Source organism: Dysidea avara, chromosome 13, assembly GCF_963678975.1.
Source record: "Dysidea avara chromosome 13, odDysAvar1.4, whole genome shotgun sequence".
NCBI classification, from domain to species: Eukaryota; Metazoa; Porifera; class Demospongiae; order Dictyoceratida; family Dysideidae; genus Dysidea; species Dysidea avara.
The window spans coordinates 1,588,879-1,609,710 of record NC_089284.1 but is presented as its reverse complement, the minus strand read 5'-3'; the positions used below and the strand labels follow the sequence as shown (position 1 = coordinate 1,609,710).

The window sequence follows — 20,832 nt, the reverse complement described above, 5'->3', positions numbered from 1 at the left end:
TATGTCACGTGCTTTTCATAGGTTCTCGACGGACTCGCTAACTGCCGTGATAGGAGTGTGAATGACAACAATTTTTCTGTAGTACTAACACTTCACGCGGTATCAATGATACAGTATCCTTCTGATAGAGAACTGGCTCTGATGGGACAGTAAGTACTATAGCTAGGCGGGCTTTTAGCTATACAATGCGCCTACCGCTGTCGTAGCGGTATAGATATTATTGGGTACGTAGTAGCTTAGCGGTAAGAGCTATCATCAGAAAGTTCTTAGTCTTTTTGTAATCTATGATAACTGCCACATTTATTCGATGTGTTGTTAATATAACTACAGTTATTTATATACTGGTAGAATTAACACTGGATGGTCAACACTGGGGTTTAAATTATCAGCCAGACTGAGGGATCAACAGTTCATGCAACCAAGAGTAATTCCGAGACATGAAGCTAGCATGCAGCCTCTTAGTGAAGATGAACAAAGTCATATTGCTGGTGTAGTAAGAAGAGCTGAAGTTGACGAAAAGCTAGATTTCCTTCGGATAAAGTATGCATATCTAACCCTAACAATCCAATAATGTACATGCATGCATGTATCACATTGGATTATTCTTTTAGGGATCTTTACAAACAGCACAACATGTTATGCTCAAATCACATAGAGGATGATGAGATACAGTTGTGCAGTAAATGTGGAAACAAACCTCGCAATGCAGTTACCTGTGCAGTCTGCCAAAAGGTATAGTCATATAGCTAGTGAAAGTACATATTAGGCATTATTATTTTGTTAGTGGTATTGTCGGAAATGCAACACAGGTTATCCGGTTGATGCTTGTCACATCTGTTGTAACAGAAGAAAGGTGATGCTATAGTGTAAAATGTCATATTATGTAATATCAATATGATATTTATGAGTAAAGTACCATGTACATGCTATTCTGCCTGGCCTGATTAATGTGTTCTTTTTTCTTTCTCGGAAGCCACATTTTCACTATAACTCATCATGTTACAGTATAACACGTACCATAGCTGTTTTGGTACTAATATATGATTTTAAACCCCAGTGCGTGGGAGTATCAAAGCACCGCGCTGGATTATAACTACCATACAGCTAGACAGAGTGGCACTGCTACTGTACAATATTTTAGTTATCACCCAGTGATAACTAATTTACCGCCCTGTTGCAGAGCTACTCAGTCTCGTTTGTGACATCATAATAACCGCGAATGGTATTGTTTACCAATGGAACAAGGAGCCAAATAAAGAAATATTGATACAAAACACACCAATACAGCACTTAAACCAGCTACATCTTACAAGAAAACTGTTAATCCTTTACACAGTAACACTACAAGTTACCAATACGATAGTTTAACAAATGTCAAGAACAGTCTGTGACGATTTTCACTCCAGCAATCACTCCCAATGGTCACTGAACTAACTTCCTCTAGCTTCATCTTTCTATCTCAGACTACGGTAGCCACTTGTTGGTCTTTATTTTCTCTTGCACACCACGCGACACCACCTTACCAACTTCTGATGAAGGTGAATCATACCTGGAACCGCTGCTTCGTAACACCACCCTTCGCTACAGTTTGTAGGCAGTATGCAAGGTTCTCTTGTAGCTACGAAGTAGAATCTCCACACAATTCGGATGAAATCTTGAGCACAGTGACAGGAACTCAAACCTGAACTTAATTTGCTATCCGTAAACTTCTGCACACTCCCATGCACTGAGATATCTATAATAGTTATATTCCGTTATGAGGGTGATATCATTGTTATTACACAAGTCCAAGGCAGAGCCGAGGACAAGTGTAATAACAATGATATCATCCGAGTATACGGGATATAACTATAATTTAGAGTCCTTAAACCAATCATTTACTATTTACACTGAAAGTTAGACAGCAACTTGTGTTGCAGCCTTTGAATTACCTATACAAGTACACAAAAAAAATGGAATTTTCGGCTAGAGTAGGGACCATAGCACATCGATAAAAAGTACTGAAACAAGCTGGAGTAGTGAACCATAGTAAAACAGTAAGAAGTGTTATATCCTTACTGTGTTCAAGAAAAATGCACAGAAGGGATTTTATTTTTATTTATTTATTTAAAGCTTTATGGTGTAAACACACCAAGGGTCTGAAAGTAACAGGTGCCAACAGCCACTGTCTACATTACGCTCTATACACTACATATTTACATGCATATACGTACAGTTGAGAATACTTACTACTTAGTTATGTACATTATAAGTGTTTCAAGTTGAGGTGGTAGGTACTGGTGTTGCTGGGGTCATCACATGGGAAGAGCCACTAGATCTGTTGATTCTGCCAAATAGCTTACTATTGATGTAAATGTTGTTTCCTTTCAGTTTGACACATTTCTTATTGGTTCCTTTCTGAGCTAATTCCCATCTAGTTTGTAAATACACTGATTCAATTTCTTTTTCCTCTCTGGACAGGTAGGGTTTGATTATGATGTCTTTAGGTTCCAAGGATCTGTTAGACAAAATTGATGTTATATCAAAGGTATGTAGGAATTTAACTAGTTATGGTCTAGGCTTAGGATCGGTGGCATTAAACTTTCCCAGATGGTGGAGATCTTGGATGGATGATCTAGACAGAGTAGAATCAACATTAGAAAGAACAGTTGACAGGTCATGCTTCTGTCTGGTGACCCTGGGAGTTTTGGGCTGAGATTAATTGATTCCGTAAATAACAATACTTAACATTTTATAAGACATTTCCTGAGAATGCTTGGAAAGACAATGATAATTAGTTTCCTTAGATCTTGGAGTTACAGGAATAGGTAACTAATAAGGTGGAACACAAAATGGACCAAACAAAAGTTATTGGCTCACTTCTTTGTGTTTTGGTGATTTACTAAGATGGCTTGGCACTCTATTGCCATCTTATTGTGTAGCCTGCATGATGATTACCATTTACTCCAATAATATGCATTTGACTATGTAAAGGATGACTGGTAAATGCTGGTGAGATTTGGCTGCATTTACTCATCTATGGGGTTAACAAAACATATTATTTAGTTTTGCCCTTTCAGTGCTTTCACCAGATATGTAGTTCACTGCATGCATGGTGCATCATGCAATTGTGGATTAGACACTGTTGTTGCAGTGTGAAAGGTTCTGCCTTTGATTATGCTGGCCACATGTTATTATTATTATTATTAAAACTTTACAGTGGCCTGCACTGAAGGTCTGACAGCAACATGTGCTGCAGCCTTTGGATTACCTAACCTAACACACTGGAACTGGAGACTTAAAGATTACATGACCTAGCTAACAATAAGGTGAAACAGAAAAGGGTCAAAGAAAGGAAAAAAATCCCTCCTACCCCAGGATTCAAACTGCAGGCCACCCAATGTCTAGTCGAGCGCCACATTCAGTCTCCTCCAGGAGGGATGGATTTTCTTCCTTTCAACCTAAGTATTTATTATTATTAAATGTAAATAACTCCAGATCATTAACTCCATACAGATGGACATTCAGGGAGAGAGTACACTTTATAATCACATATACCAATTTGAAACCTTAGATCAAAGGAAATCACAAGGCTATATTCATGTATTGCCCTAACTTTGATGCTGAGGCAGTTACAAAGCATCGGTCCCTTTGATTATTTATATAAAGTTTGGCATTGTGGGTTTGAATAGAGTATTGCATTGTGTGTTTGAATAGAGCTACTTAAAATTTTGCATTGTGGGTTTGAGTTTAACATGTTGGTTTAGTTAGGCTTGAAGGAAACAGAATTGAGTGAATCAGCATTGCATAGTTCAGTTACTAGGCATCACTAAATAATCATTTTGCAATGTGGGGATTGTTTTTCTACACAGTATGTTTCAACTGCATGAAAAAGATGCCTCAGACATTCTCAACCTATATGCCCAAGTATTTATTTTGCTTTAGGTTACTATAGGCATCCACAAAGTGGTTAAGTGGTTAAAAATGGTATCACTACAACCAGTGAAACCCACAATCATTTCTTTTTGTGCCCACAATCTAAACCCGCAATTGATGTTTACAAACCTCTGTATAAAAATGGTGTGGTGAATGTAGAGGTTTGTCTTCCTTCACATATTAGGTGAGCATACCAGAGTGGTATATATTACTTATACCATGGCCACTTGGGGTTTGCCTGATATATATGCCCACGCCCTTGGGCTTGGGTATATATATACATCAGGCAAATCCCCAGTGGCCATGGTATAACTACCCAGGCAAAATGATCCTGCAAGAACTTTAAGCAAGATCTTGCAAGAGAATCTGGTTTTTGCAGAATTCCTACAAGACTGTTCCAGGATCTTGTAAGAGAATCCGGTCATTTCTTGCAGGAACTTGCAGGATCTTTTTTGCTGGGTATTAAATGCCTGGAGTCACCAGGAAGAATAATAATATTGAAGTTGACCAGTTCACGTAGATCCTCAACCCATGCATGGCTCCAAGTCACTGTATAAATGTAATAACATAGACTCCTTGTTATTAATTTTGAGCTAGTACATCAGCAACAAAACACAACAACAATAATAATCCTCAATACAATCCTTTCAAATAGACGACAGTGACTACATCAATGACATTTCGGGAAATCATATAGCAACAGCTGCCGATCAAATTCTCTATACACTGCTTTTTGTGTGCAGCATTCTATTATAGTGAAGTAGAACTTCACAGCATTATAATTATATAATTCTTTCATACCTGCTGTATACATTATGTTTGACCAGTTGAATAGACTATTAACTTTACTTTGTTGTAATCTCAGGACTTAGCATTCTTATTAAACACAAGTACTATTGTACATACATTCAAAAATGTGCCTGAAAAGCTCATATCTTGCAGTTTATTGCAATGTAGTATTATATACCTATTTCATGGTTACTTTAGAACAATTGCAATGGCTTGTTATTAAACTATAAATTTTACTTATAGCTGTGGATGGCAACTGGAGCTTGGTTTATTCAGCGTTTTGATGTACCAATTGATGTACGCATCAAAGACACTTTAATGGTAAGCATACATTGAACATAGAATTACACTAACAATAATGACCATTAAATTTTCTTACTGAATACATGGATATAATCATGTCTTTATTCACAGCACAAGTTGATGATAAACAAGACCACCCTTTCTCAAGGTACAGTTGTGCTTCTAAATGCAATTAACATTATGCATAAAAACAGCAAAATGTAATGCTAGAAGAAGACAACTTCACAAGATTGTAGCAACAAGCATGGAGGAACGGTCCAAACGACTACAACACTTGTTGAAAAGAAGTGAAGGGTTTGACATGACGGTAATGAAAAAACATTCATTACCTACAGGCTTTGGAAGTACTCAAGAATTAAGTGAATTATTAAGCAGCAATGATCAGGATCAAGCAGATACATTTAAATTAAGCGGATTGAGCTTATACCGTAGAAGATCTTCATCAACAGGAAGATTAATCCATCCACCATCAACAACTGTTACACACTCTGTAATACGTCGATATAGCAGTGCATCAGCTGCAGACTGTGGCAACATACGAGCACACAATCGTTTTCTTTCCACTGAGCTACCAATGAGCAGTTGTAACAGTCTTGCAGTGCACAGATTGTCTCGAAACAGCAGTGATGCTGATATAGAAAGCCTGGGAAGCTTCACAGATGCAAGGCACCTTCAAAGGCTCAATACTGTCAGCATGGAAAGCATTTACACTGACAGTTTTAGAGCTCAGTCAGCAAGCCCTACCAACCAACTGCACCTTCCATTGTCAGATAATGATAAGTACTTGTCAGATGATGGAGCCACACCAAATGCCAAAGAAACACATCAAAAAAGAAGATATAGTTTATCATCATTACGTTACTACAGTGTTACTGAACCAGGTATTCAAACACTTTACAAAACAGGAATTAACAATAGCTTTGCATGTAGATGAAGGACCCACTTTGGAATTTCATATAAAATACATGCCGAATGAGGCAGAGTTACGTGTTCATATTCTGCGATGTACTGTAAGTATTTTAATTGTAGTCTAAATGGCATAACAATTATTACACAGGGTTTACATGAGGTATCTAATGTATATGTAAAGATGTACATCATGTCTGGTCCAGGGAAGGTAAGTAAGTAATCAAATCAATTGAGTCAATGCAATTTTTAGTGCAAGAAGTTAAAAACTTCAATTGTACACAAAAGCTCAAAACCTGAATTTGATGAGTTACACACATTTACAGGACTTTCTCCAGTGGTAATAAACAAGAGAACTTTATTGTAAGATGTTTAGATGTTCTGATAGAGGTGGTTCTGGTGGTTATCAGTAGTTCTTTATTTAGTCTGGTAGTTGTAAACCATAGTCGCCTTGGAGTTAACAAGCAGGTTGGAGCTACTAAAGTTCCACTACGAAAGAGTAGACCCAATGAAGAAATATTCTTTAGGAAGCTATTAGAGTCAAGCTTACCAACTGTAAGTGGTACTCGTTCATAGGGCAACCATTTGGTTAACTGTTGTACATGTAGCCAAAATGGATGTGGTCATCAGAATTAGCCAACAGAGGTAGGATTTACCTAGGGATGGAATACTGCAGCACCAGGAAAGCTCTTGTTGTGGAGATCATTGAAGTTGCTGGATTGCTATCATACAAGTCAGACTCTCCAAATCCATATGTAAAATGGTACACTAATACTTACCTGTGTATATGTATACATGTTCATCACTGTGTGTCAAGCTACCTCATTACTGGTCAACGATCAACAGGCGGACAGTTAAAAAGGAAGACGAGAGTAGTGTACAAGACCACAGACCCTATCTTTAATGAAGTAGGAAATACCTGAGTACAAAGTACATGATTTGATTATATATATAATTATATTGCAAGGAAATTGAACTGCCAGTAAGACACAATGAGCTACATATGAAGAATCTTCATATATCTGTCTGGGACTGGAACCAGACGACAAGAAACATCAATATGGGTATGATTAGGGTCAAGTTTGATATATTGATGTGATCCTTCATATTTATAGGTGAGGTGTGGATCAATGATTGTGATCAAAGCTGGGAACAAATAATAGATACAGCTGATCTTCGAATCAGAACCTGGTACAACCTGACAAGTCCAAGTTCTTAATGCATTAGTGTGCATAGATAATAGGAAAATTATGACTCTTTAGCTAGTTTATTGAATATCATGACAATTACTGAGAAAATCATAACAAGGGTGATATCACAAGAGCCGAGGATGAGTGTATAACAATGATATCATCAAAGCACACGGAATATAAATCCCATTGTGTAGGAGTTTATGGATATTATAGTATAAAGTTTCTGTCGGTGTGCTCAAGATTTTGTCATTGTGTACTATCATAACTACTAGAGAAACACTGTGATACAGGCTATAACACTGCAAAAATGTGTTTCTTGAGATTTTGTGCATAACGAATTGTGAAATTTCCTTGAGTCAGAAATACCCAAACATGCATAATTCCTGTAGTAATGTAGATGTAATTAGGTAAGGAATTGTCAAAATTAATTTATTATTTGTAATTTATGTAAAGGAATGTGCAAAATTCCTTTCAGGAAAGTAGTAATGGACAATTTTACAAAGTAGGTATGATTCGGGGTTGGTGGAGTGGTGTCATGTGGCATGTAAGGGATAAAAAAGACTTGCAAGTGGTGAGTATTAGTCTCAGATGGAGACAGACGTTATCAAAAAAGTTGATTCTTTACCAGTGACTGCTGGGACTGATTGCCAGAGCAAAAATCAACAGACTGTTTCTTGACTTTAAAATTTAAACTATTGTATTGATATAATTATTGTCACTGTGTAAAGGATTAACCATTTTACTGTTAGGTGTTGAGTACTGTACTGGTGTGTTGATTGCAATGACATTTCCATGTTTGGCTATGGCCTTACTGGGCAATTGGAAACAGTGGAAATGGATACCAGAAATGGAAAACCGAAAGTCAAATTAGCATCTAAATGTACCCTAGCTATCCTTGTTTAGTAGCCACCTCTAAGACCACCTTCTTACAAAGACCACATTGTAATTACATCCCAAAGATGGTGTACTCATTGACCCTATAAATAAGACCACTTCATGGTCACCTTTTATAAGATCACCCTCTTTACAAAGTCCACCTCTTCACATTGTAGTTACAAACATCTGTTTCATGACTTCATCAAAACAGCTAGGTCATCTAAAAAGGCTAGACTCTTAAGCTCATCATCTCCTTATGAGACCCCATTTTCTTTTTACAGTGTACTAGCTACACTTCACTTATTTTTGTATGACACATTAATTCTGGTACAAAATTAACTAAGCGATACAGATATAGTAATGACATTGATCCCTTTCTATGAGTCATAAAATACTTGTTTGGAGCTCATCAAATATTACCATGTAAAGAGGTGGTCTTAATGAAAGGTGACCATGACATGGTCTAATCAGATCATTAAGTACACCTTAACTATCTTTAGAACCTAATGTAATTATGGTCTTTGTACAGTGGTGATCTTTCAGGGGTGAACACAAAGTAAGGGTATACAGTATATATTACTAAGACTTTACAGCACAAATGCTGTAGGACTCCTGGTCCTACAGCCTGTTCAAAGTCATTACAGAAAGTATGTTTTGAAAGGGTGGAGAAAACTCCATGATTGGACCTAGGCACCCTTGAACCTGCAGCAATCTGATTAACGCTCGAACGCTTACAGGAGTCTGCTTGTTAATTTCAAGTGTATGTATCCATAGGAACCTTAGAGAGTGACTATTATCCCAAAGTACCCCAAGTTGTTTATTTATCCATTTTCGTTTTCCGTTCCAGTTTCCATTTCCACTGTTTCCAATTGCCTCTATTTACTCCTTTGGTAAACAACACCATTCGTGGTTGTTATGATGTCATGAACTAGTGTGAGTGGCTCTGTCACAGGGTGATAACTTATTGCACGGTAGCAGTCACTCTGTCTAGCTGTATTGCAGTTATCACCCAGCATAGCACTTTGACACTCCCACACACTGCGATTTAATTTTGGTCAGTACCAAGGTCTACAATACAAGTCACAGTGCATCTAGTTAATGAAACCTTCTACCATATTATTTATGGTGAACCTAGCATGTAAACTATGTGCACCTTAAAAGTTGTAGTACAGTTTTGATTACAAGTGTGATAGGAGTACAAATATTATAGAATAGTAAACCAGTTAGGAAATAAAATAACAAAAATTGGTTGGGTAATTGGTTTATCCAGTAACTAGTAAATAGGACATCACTTTATAGGTACAGATGAAGGATTCAGTGTGTGACTAGTGCTAATGACAACTAGTTCTATAATGATGTATAAAAACTTTTCCACATGATTACTGTAAACAAAATGGTTTTGAAGCAGAGAAAACTGTAGGTGAGCAGTATAGGAAAATTAGGAGGAAAAATTTGTTACTATAGGAAATTTCCTGGGCTGCATTTATTTGTGTGATGGCTAGTTTGTTTGGAGGTAAAAATTTGTAGGCACTTTTCGGCTTCAAAACATTATACAGTTTGACATGATACAGAACTATGTAACTACCTGTATAACATTTGATAGACATGCATTTTCAAGTTTGACAAGTTTTCAAAATGAACAATATAAGAATCAAGTTAACACCATAAGTCAGGAAATTAGTAGGATACCAGCTTTACCTATATTCTCATCATGCATCTTTAGAACATCATCCTTTCATCAGCTCAACACACCTTTCTGTGTACAATACTTTGGTGCACAGTTCTACTGGGACATACATAACTTTTGTTAGTATATCTTGACATACACAAGGGGTACAGTAGTATTAGCTATGTTGTGGATATTCATTCTGCCAATATCAAAATTCACAGCAGTGTGATTCAGCATGATGGATCAATAACTGCACTCAGAAAGTAGACAGTTCACCTGCTACTGTACTCGTACACGTATTTGATAAAAACTGTTATATAAAGGTTTACTATATACTATATGACATGCCATTATTTGGGTATAGCAAATAAATATAATATATGCAGCTTCTTTAATAGAACGTACAAAATAAACAGGCTATATATCACAAGCATGTTCACAAGCTAATAGTCATGACTGGCATAGTACCAAATGCCATCACCACAGGTGGAAGATCAGCTAGACAAAAAAATACTACTAGTAAGCGTAGTCAGACATGCACACATGCACGCACGCACGCACACACACACACACCAAAGGGGTTGATCTAATGACCTCGTAAACTCTAATACATGATAGAGGTTAATCATGCATTGCTACCACTGTCTAACAGGTAATAATTCCATTAGCCTAGATGCTAATAATATATATGATTGTGCACAATGCAAACACTGTTGTTCACAACTCAAAATTCTAAGGTTCTAATATAAACATTTTCCACTGTTAAAGCTATGTAGTAATCATCACTAATTTTTGTGGCAAATACCAGTGAACGTCACTGATCAGTCAGTGATCTATATTGGAATTTGTCACAAAAAGTATTGAGTTGTTGTCATAGTAAATGCATGACACACCCTCTAATATGTACCTGTAAACTGATCGAGACACTGCAGATAATCCAAGTAGCTAGACTGATCATCAGGAGCAGGTGGTAGTGAGGTGAAGATGACACCTGCCGCACATAACAGATAACACAACACACCTAACACTTCAAAATCACACATACACTATGACAATTGAAAGTAATAGTTACTGCACAAGGAATTTGCCTGATATATATATATATATATGCACAAGCCCAGGGCCACAGGTCTAAGTCGTGTGCATAGATATCAGGTGAATCCCGAGTGGCCATGGTTAAAAGTAATATATCAATGTGTTCACCTAATAGGTGAAAAGATAGACCTACAATCAACCCACTAGTTTTATACAAAGGTATCTAAACATTGATCGTGGGATTAAAGCATGGGCTATGGTACTTGTGAAAAGTTATCATACACTATACATGGTTTGCGTAGAATACATGTCTTACTGTTACATAGTTTGAGTAAAGCAGTGAGTTAGCAATGGTACACTCCTTTGGATTGAATAGTATACTATCTCTTAGCAACCTAGTGACTTACTATTGATAGATAAACAGGCTTGCCAGCTCAGCTTTTGCTTTGATTGAATACAATAACTAAATAAATTGCACTATGGTCCATCATCCATTCAATTTTGTCCATTGGAATATTTTACATTTGCAAGAAAAGTTTAAAATGTAATTAGGCATCACAGCAGAGTTTATGATAATGTATGGTCACCATACTACATATCAATCACAGAACAACACTTACTGGCATTAGATGAATACTGTTTCATAAAATCATGAATCCCTATATAGAAGGGTAAGCTGCCTTGAGGCTGCAAGAAAAGTATACACAATGTACAATAACCTTCCATATTAGGAGACAAACAAGTGATCCACCCATTAATCATCCTACAAAACAATGTGCCCTTCCAGGGAGAACAGATCACATAGGACACTTCTAGACATCCACCAAATATGCTGGTAAGTATAGGAATGAATGCTTACAAAAACTCAACCACAAACCAGCCTCAAATTTCCATCACAACGGTTTGGCAGTATTGGTTGCAGTCAAGTAGTGATGTGCGATACATATCAATATATCACAATACTCTGGCTGTATCGTGATACCGATATCATGCTCGTGTATCGATAATTTAATTGCACAATCATGGAAATGTGAAGGCCTAATTTGTGCATTTAAACAGTGTAGCTTAGTTGTTTACCAGTTTCAATGACTCTTTAAGCTAGTTATATAACAGTGCAGTGGAGTAATAGCTGGTACTAAACCATGAAAAATTATCAGCCACTCATGCATTTTATATGAAAGTAAGTTTTACACTACAACAGTGTAGTAGGGTTGCATATCACTTTCCGGAACTCATTTAAACCACAGTGCTATGGGTATGAATTGAGTAATAGCTGGTACTTAGCTATGAAAATTTATTAGCAGCCCACACATTTAATAGCACTTAAGGAACTTTTAGAACGACATACCATATCACATATCACATTGCTTGGTACTACACAGCTGTTAGAAACAGATGCGCTCTTACAGCCATCTTGCACATCACTACCAAAAGTATTTTCAAAATACTTTGGATTACATATAGAAATAAAAAGTAATGAAACAAGAGAACGTGCCTACACCTGCAGCAATACTATTGCACGTTTAATTCCTACTCCAGTCACATAGCTTGTTAGTAGTATTAGCTACAACCAAGTAGGGATTAAATGTCCACTAGCATAGCTGGTGAGTTCTCCCGCTTCATTACTTTTTATGATCTCTACTCTATTTTAACTTCATAACATAAATAATGACTAGTGAGCCAGCGTATCAAAGGAAATAACAGTGCAAGACACTGCAAAAGTGTTTGTATACAACACTGATACAATGATAGCCTATTAAAATGTGCAAAAACAATACCTACATGCGTTCCTGTTTCCTATACTACCCAACAACTGTACCTATTTCATTGATCACCTCCCTTAAAAGATGTAGTAAAGCTACTACTCAGTTTAAGTACAAATGTTGGTGCTTTGAAACAGGTAGGGAGATACACGGTAAGAGAATACAGTTATAAAACCATCCGTCTGTCTGCATTCCATTTGAGTTCACGCACTTTCTTGCCAGCTGCTGCATGTATCGAAGCAGTTTTTTTGTGCCAAACAAAGCACTCATAATCTCAGAGTAAAATCTCTTTTAAATGAAGCTTCTACCTGCTGTTGTTTACAGTGCGTTGAATGCAAGGGTGCAGAGCATAGCAGTTAAAGCGAGCAATTTACCGGAATGAGATAATGGGTTCAATTCTCTGGTATGAGATAATGGGTTCAATTCTCCCTTTGTGCAGTTTTCTTCTTTTTTTTTTGCTTTAGTAACCTTTTGATGGCAGCTTTATCTGGTGTATTGCAAAGTTCTCTAATATTCTAAACCTCTTTTTTGGTGCTCCTTAACAGCTATGTAGACTTTTTCATGTAAAATTGTTAGCACTAGCTGTGTATCTTCAACCACCTGTTTCAAAACACTGCTCCATCGCTGAATCTCATGTTGAATGCATCAGCTTTAATCAAACGTCGCTTGGTGATTGACTCAGCTGGAACTTCAGCACGATATCATCAAAAGTAGTAAGGCTAAATCTATCTAATCCAAAACAGCCAAGCTGTAAAAAAAGAGTGCGGCCCTGAGAAAGGCTATGGTGAAAAAAGATGTGAAATCCAAGGTGGCGGCCAAGAAATGGCTGTGATGGTAGGTTAATGGTAAAAATTTTAATAACAACAATTCAAGTGAATTTTGTGCCAAGACCAAGCGGCACCAAATTCACTGAATTGTTGTTATTAAAATTTTTACCATTAACCTACCATCACAGCCATTTCTTGGCCGCCACCTTGGATTTCACATCTTTTTTCACCATAGCCTTTCTCAGGGCCGCACTCTTTTTTTACAGCTTGGCTGTTTTGGATTAGATTTCACTTCTTTTTGTATTTGTATACCCCAAAGCCGGCCTATGGCCTATGGCCGGCTTTAGGGCTTTTTAAACTGTCATTTTTTTCTTTACTACAGGAAGAAGAAAAGATGAAGCAGGGTGATTTCTTTGTAGCTGACCTCTCTGCAAGGTGATCCTTCTAGCTGATCCCTCTACCGGATGACTTGTTTGTAGCTGAACTCTCTACAGGGTGATTTGTTTGTAGCTGAACTCTCTACAAGGTAACTTCTTCTAGCTGATCTTTCTACAGGGTGATTTGTTTGTAGCTGAATTCTCTACAGGGCGATTTGTTTGCAGCTAAACTGCTGAACTCTCTACAGTGTAACTTCTTCTAGCTGAACTCTCTACGGGTGGCTTGTTTCTAGCTGATCTCTCTACAGGGTGACTTGCTTGTAGCTGAACTCTCTACAGGGTGATTTGTTTGTAGCTGAACTCTCTACAAGTTAACTTCTTTTAGCTGATCTTTCTACAGGGTGATTTGTTTGTAGCTGAATTCTCTACAGGGTGATTTGTTTGCAGCTAAACTGCTGAACTCTCTACAATGTAACTTATTCTAGCTGAACTCTCTACGGGTGGCTTGTTTCTAGCTGATCTCTCTACAGGGTAACTTGTTTGTAGCTGAACTCTTTACAGGGTGATTTGTTTGTAGCTGAACTCTCTACAAGTTAACTTCTTCTAGCTGATCTTTCTACAGGGTGATTTGTTTGTAGCTGAATTCTCTACAGGGCAATTTGTTTGCAGCTGAACTCTCTACATGGTAGTTTCTTTGTAGCTGAACTCTCTACAATGTAACTTCTTCTAGCTGAACTCTCTACATGGTGACTTGTTTGTAGCTGAATTCTGTACAGGGTGATTTGTTTGTAGCTGAACTCTCTACAAGGTAACTTCTTCTAGCTGACCTTTCTACAGGGTGATTTGTTTGTAGCTGAATCCTCTACAGGGCGATTTGTTTGCAGCTGAACTCTCTACATGGTAACTTCTTTGTAGCTGAACTCTCTACAATGTAACTTCTTCTAGCTGAACTCTCTATGGGTGGCTTGTTTCTAGCTGATCTCTCTACAGGGTGATTTGTTTGTAGCTGAACTCTCTACAAGGTAACTTCTTCTAGCTGAACTCTCTACGGGTGGCTTGTTTCTAGCTGATCTCTCTACAGGGTGATTTGTTTGTAGCTGAACTCTCTACAAGGTAACTTCTTCTAGCTGATCTTTCTACAGGGTGATTTGTTTGTAGCTGAATTCTCTACAGGGCGATTTGTTTGCAGCTGAACTCTCTACATGGTAGTTTCTTTGTAGCCGAACTCTCTACAGTGTAACTTCTTCTAGCTGAACTCTCTACGGGTGGCTTGTTTCTAGCTGATCTCTCTACAGGGTGACCTGTTTCTAGCTGAACTCTCTACGGGTGATTTGTTTGTAGCTGAACTCTCTACAAGGTAACTTCTTCTAGCTGATCTTTTTACAGGGTAATTTGTTTGTAGCTGAATTCTCTACAGGGCAATTTGTTTGCAGCTGAACTCTCTACATGGTAGTTTCTTTGTAACTGAACTCTCTAAAATGTAACTTCTTCTAGCTGAACTCTCTACAGGATTACTTGTTTCTAGCTTATCTCTCTACAGGGTGACTTGTTTCTAGCTGAACTCTCTACAGGGTGATTTGTTTGTAGCTGAACTCTCTACAAGGTAACTTCTTCTAGCTGATCTTTCTACAGGGTGATTTGTTTGTAGCTGAATTCTCTACAGGTGATTTGTTTGCAGCTGAACTCTTTTACATGGTGGTTTCTTTGTAGCTGAACTCTCTACAAAGTGACTTCTTCTAGCTGATCTATCTACAGGATGACTTGTTTCTAACTGAACTCTCTACAGTGTGATCTGTTCATAGCAGAACTTTCTACTGGGTGATTTGTTTGCAGCTAAACTCTTTGCATGACTGTTTCTTTGCAACTGAACTCTCTACAAGGTAACTTCTTCTAGCTGATCTCTCTACAGGATGACCTTTTTCTAACTGAACTCTCTACAGTGTGATCTGTTCATAGCGGAACTTTCTACTGGGTGATTTGTTTGCAGCTAAACTCTTTGCATGATTGTTTCTTTGTAACTGAACTCTCTACAAGGTGACTTCTTCTAGCTGATCTCTCTACAGGACGACTTGTTTCTAACTGAACTCTCTACAGTGTGATCTGTTCATAGCGGAACTTTTTACTGGGTGATTTGTTTGCAGCTAAACTCTTTGCATGATTGTTTCTTTGTAACTGAACTCTCTACAAGGTAACTTCTTCTAGCTGATCTCTCTACAGGGCAATTTGTTTGTAGCTGAATTCTCTACAGGGTGATTTATTTGAGCTGAACTCTCTACATGATGGCTTATTTGTAGCTGAACTCTCTATTAGGTACCTTCTTCTAGCTGATCTGACTACAGGGTGACTTGTTTGTAGCTGAATTCCCTACAGAATAACTTACAATGTAATATAACTGAGTAAATTATAAATGCAGCTGAATGCTTTATTAGGGTGACTGTTCTATTAGAGTATCTCTATCTCGCATTTGCTGCACCTAGTTGCCTTTCGAATCATAACTCAGTGATTTGTAATCCGATTCTTCTGTACTACTGCAAGGACTTTCTATGATGATTATTCCAGCTACATACTGATTTTCAGCTCGTTGCTCTAAGCAGTTTGCCTGGTAGATAAGAAAACTAATAGTTTTTTTATTCATAAAAATCGATCGCGTAATTTTGACACAGGTTGGGTTTCGTGTCATATCTCCATGGTCTTTATCCCGATTCCTTTCAAACCACAAAAAGGCACTCCTACGATGGTTGCTCCATCTACATATCAATTTTCGACTGATTCCTCCAAGGTGTTTACCCTGTAGGCGTGACAGACCTTCGACCTTATTTTACGCAAATAATCGGTCATAACTCCGTGAATTCCTACCAAAGTTGGTACGGAGATCCGCCTTAATGAGCCCTTTAAGTGTGCCAAATTTCAGCCCAATCCGAGCACGCATTCGTGTTTTATGGTGAAATTTGCGAAGTGTGCGAAATGAAGATGAAGAAAAAAACGAAGAAATTAAAACAAAATTTTGTTCGCTCGTATCTCGGAAATGGCTGGAGCGATTTTCTTCAAATTTGGTATGTAGACTATCCTAACTGGGCGGCACGTCTCCAGCAAATTTGGTTCCAATCGGATAAGGGATCACAGAGCTACATAGGTGTGAAAATTGCATTTTCTTTCTTCCTGTTAATATACTCACGGTGTGGCGCGCCGGCTTCTTGGGCCGATAGTGTGTCTTGATCTTCATTCCCATATTTTCAATTTTTTTTCTGTTATATTTGCTTTTTTCATGCTATCTTTTTCTCTAACTATACATGTGCAACTTTTCATGCAAGGCAATACTTTACTGTTTCAGTCAAAGCACCTACATTGTATTTTTCTATAATTACAGTGTAAGCGCTTTTGTAAGTAACATAAGTTGGCTGTAAGTAGCAAAAGGAGCAGGGTTGTGGTATTGTTTTAGTACATAAAAAGTTAATTGTTTTAGCACATAAAAGGTTCACATTGAAATGCTAATACCTAACTTTTTGCTTACAGAAATAGTGTTACTAAAGGATGATAAATTTTTGCACATAAGGAATGCACAGGTATCAGTCACAATTTTTACCATCTTACTTGAATGTGTATTATACTCAATTGAGAAACTCCTGCACTGTAGGGCAGGTACCAGTGCTGTAGAGTGCAGGTATTCCGATGCTACAGTAGAATTATTCCTTTGCATTGCCCAGTAAACTAATACATATATGGCCTGCATACTGCACTGTATGGCAGATACCAATGCTATGGTCATTTCTTTTGATGCCAGTAAGTTATGTATAGCCTAATACTATAGGACAGCACCATGTGTTTGCACCTGTATGTAGGTACAAACATTACTGCAGTTGGTATAGCTTAGCTTCGTGACAAGTAGTACTGCTGGAGTACCTGCATAATCAGTACAGCCGTATAGCTCATGTACTTTAAAAGTGATGCATGCTATGGGTCATACCTGGGCTGATGCTTAATACTTATGACTTTCAGTTAGTGTGAAAATGGTCCTGCACGTAGGTCCTGAAAATGGCCCTGCACGTAGGTCATATATATATATGTGACCGGATCTGCAAAAATCCAATGCAATCGCACATTTTTCGAATTCCTGTTTATCAAGTAGTTATAATCTACTTAGCCAAATGTACCCTCTGGCAAAGTTTCAGCCTCATATGCCAATAACTTTCGGAGTTACAGCCCTACAAAATAGAAACAACAGAAAGATCAGGAAAATATATTACAGGCGCTTACTAAACTGTTGTAACTTATGAACAGAGTGACGTACGGAGTTGCACTTTGCACTATCGTTTTTGCTATGAATAGGGGAATTGATTACTGGGTAAGTTTGTCCTTCTATCATCTTTCTTCACTGCATACAAAGGCAAAATTTGTGAAGAAAGATCGATCGTGTACGATTGCTTTGAAATGACGTAAACAAATGCCTAATAACTTCCATACCCTTGTAACGAAACAAAGATAATCGAGCCCCTCTTAAGTATGCAAACAAGATGATATCTAGGTTTTTATTGTTAGTCACTTCCTTCACTAAGACATGGGCATTGAAAAATCTATGGATTTTTTTCAAATATTTCACCCATTGTATTCAATGCTTTATACTGGAAATTTAGGCTTGCGTGATTGTATCAGGTTTTTGTAGATCCAGTCACATATATATGTACCACTTTCACACCTCAGATCAAAGGAAAGCCATTGCATATATATCACATATCGCACTGACTCAAAATGTTAATATACGCACTGCTACCAGTGCGTATATTTCGTTAAGGCAGTGTGTAACTTGAGACATTGCACACCTAATAGGAGTGCACACTATATCCAGAAATCATCAGATTTCTTTGATGTTATACTGTTTTTCTCTTCTCTTATACTGTAATAAGGAATCAAGCAAGCTGTGATTGTGGGATTGAATTCTGCCAAACAACCTGTGATTGTGGGATTCAATTTTAATACATCAACAGGGATAGTTTGTTTTTACTTTTGTAAATGTAGCAATTGAAGTAACATAATTAACACTAGTCTCTTAAAATTGCTATATTAGCAAAAATAAAATCAAACTACTGTTTGATGTATTAAAATTGAATCCCACAATCACAGTTTGTTTGACAAAATTGAATCCCACAATCACAGCTTACTTGGTTCCCTATATAAGAGAAGGATATAGCAACTAGAGAATCTGCCAATTAGGTGGGTCTACATGCTAAAGAAGAACATATTAGTTATACCATAGGTACTCGTGCTTTGCCTGTATATACGCACTCATACTCTAGTCAGGTTCACTATGTATTTTTGTTCGAATTTTATGGGGATTAGCAAACTTATACATTTTTGGAAAACTTAAAACATGTGAAATCTAAAATAAATGTTTACATTTGCACAGATTTCTGCAAGGTCAGCATTTTAAAATTTCAATGCGGTAGTCAATAAAGTAAGAAATTCCTGGTATATCAATTTTAATTTAGCATAAAAGTTCATTAATGGACTCAACGGATTCTCTGGTGACATTTTTCACATCCCTATTCATTAGAGGTGATAGTTAATCATGAATAATTAGAAATTTTTACAAAGAGAATAGAAGAGCATTCACTATGCTGCAATAACTCAGGAATAATTTTTAGCAAAAACAATTGAGGAATATTCCAGATTAATTGGATGAAATCTATATACAACTGGTGCAAAGTTTAAGTTTGGATTCCACTGAAACAGTTCAGGCCTAAAAACAGCACATAAGATTGAGTTACTCTAATAGAGCAGCAACATATTCCAATAAAGTAGTCAACTTTGAGTCCATATTTCTAATGTACAGTCACTTTTGTGAAATCCTAGCTAGTGTGCTTATGTTAGGCATAAATTTCAGGAGAATAGCTAATACTAGGTTTGAAAGAATAATTTTAATTTATATAAAATATTCTCCTTTAAAAGGTAACTTTGAAAATTAGCAATTTAGCAACTATGATTTCACCCTGACTAGATCCAAGAGCACTTTTGCACTAGTTGGTGGCATGCATTGACACAGTTAATTATGTCAAAGGTAACTTCGCTCAAAATTTATGGGCCTACATAATTATTATTAGAAAGTGAGAGCATGGAGATCAGTGAAAATCAATGCCTATACATTTATACAGATACCTACATGTTAGTCAATTAGCAGTTTGAAAATAACAGTCCATATGGTGCAAATTTCTCCATATGTCTGCGACCAGACATATATTTTGTTCTTCCTTTTGATGCAGTATATGCATGGGTTCACCAGTCATAATTATGTTACAAAAACAGTCCTACATTTAATCCCTATACTTCAGTCTAATACAGTAGTGAAAAAAGAGAGTATATGCTGCAGTGGACATTTAATCCCTAATTCAGTCATGGTTATAGACTGAATGAAGTATAGGGATTAAACGTCCACTAGGTGTATATGCAGATGTATAGGCAACCTCTCTTCTTTCACTAGTACTCTTCTTTCACTACCTCTTATATAGCAATTCCCTACTTTTTGATCCCTAATCCAACTTCAAAACTTTCACTTTTCCTTCTACAATCTTCATCTGTACCACACAAACACAGTTCTATGCAAGGTAAATTGTTGCAATAGCATTAGCATTTTAGCATGGAGCAGTTACTTGTAAGCCTGTCATTAAAAACATGTTGGCTAGATATTTTATTACTGTGCCAAATGCCCTTTTTCATTTTTGTCATCTTCTGGATAAGAATCATGTACTCCATCAACAATGGCTTATTTAAAGATGTGTGATATGCAATCATTCTGTCACTGGAAAGCAAATTTTCATTGGATTAACAGTTAGGTAACAGTGGATCCTATAATTTTCAAAGATTGTGTATCAATTTTAACTTGTCGGTGCATGTCTCTGGTGCATAAAATTGCTCTTGGTGAACAGGATAAATTCGCTGTTGCCAATTGTTTATGTGAAAAGGAAATTTCCCTTTTATGGGAGAGCTAATTCCAATTACTGTATTTTTAATATGAAAATTCTTTCAAGATTCATCTAGTAAGCACATTAGCAAAAAAAAAGGGCTAAAAAGTTGACTGCTTACAAGTGACTGCTTTATTAGAGTATCTAAATTTTCAGCTTTTTTTTAGGTTTGAACTTTTTTAGTAGAAGTCAAATTATACTTTGCACCAGTTATACCCAAATAATCCAGAATATTTGTTCACTCATTCATGATTCCTGCATTATTGCAGTATATCTTCTATTCCCT

The 20,832-nt window shown here is 37.0% G+C and overlaps 2 protein-coding genes across 3 annotated transcripts in view; one reads left to right on the top strand and one right to left on the bottom strand.

Annotated features, from left to right (window-relative positions):
- Nucleotides 1–10: 10 nt before the first annotated feature.
- LOC136242688 (rabphilin-3A-like) lies at nt 11–7,384 on the top strand. The gene is made up of 15 exons (XM_066034131.1): nt 11–149; nt 349–540; nt 612–732; nt 785–853; nt 4,948–5,025; nt 5,119–5,155; nt 5,202–5,888; nt 5,938–6,017; nt 6,065–6,124; nt 6,167–6,276; nt 6,339–6,468; nt 6,522–6,676; nt 6,731–6,821; nt 6,881–6,977; nt 7,029–7,384. The coding sequence occupies exons 1-15, from the start codon at nt 106–108 to the stop codon at nt 7,130–7,132; spliced, it is 2,055 nt and encodes a 684-aa protein (XP_065890203.1). The 5' UTR covers nt 11–105; the 3' UTR covers nt 7,133–7,384.
- A 2,639-nt stretch (nt 7,385–10,023) lies between these two features.
- LOC136242115 (solute carrier family 12 member 9-like) overlaps nt 10,024–20,832 on the bottom strand; it is a 58,047-nt gene continuing 47,238 nt past the window's right edge. For both annotated transcript variants that reach the window (XM_066033520.1, XM_066033521.1), the window contains 3 exons: nt 11,307–11,373; nt 10,559–10,642; nt 10,024–10,149 (listed from right to left, as the gene is read on the bottom strand). In XM_066033520.1, the coding sequence (XP_065889592.1) occupies nt 10,088–10,149; nt 10,559–10,642; nt 11,307–11,373 (213 nt within the window). In that variant the 3' untranslated portion in view covers nt 10,024–10,087. The remainder of the gene's footprint in view (nt 10,150–10,558; nt 10,643–11,306; nt 11,374–20,832) is intronic.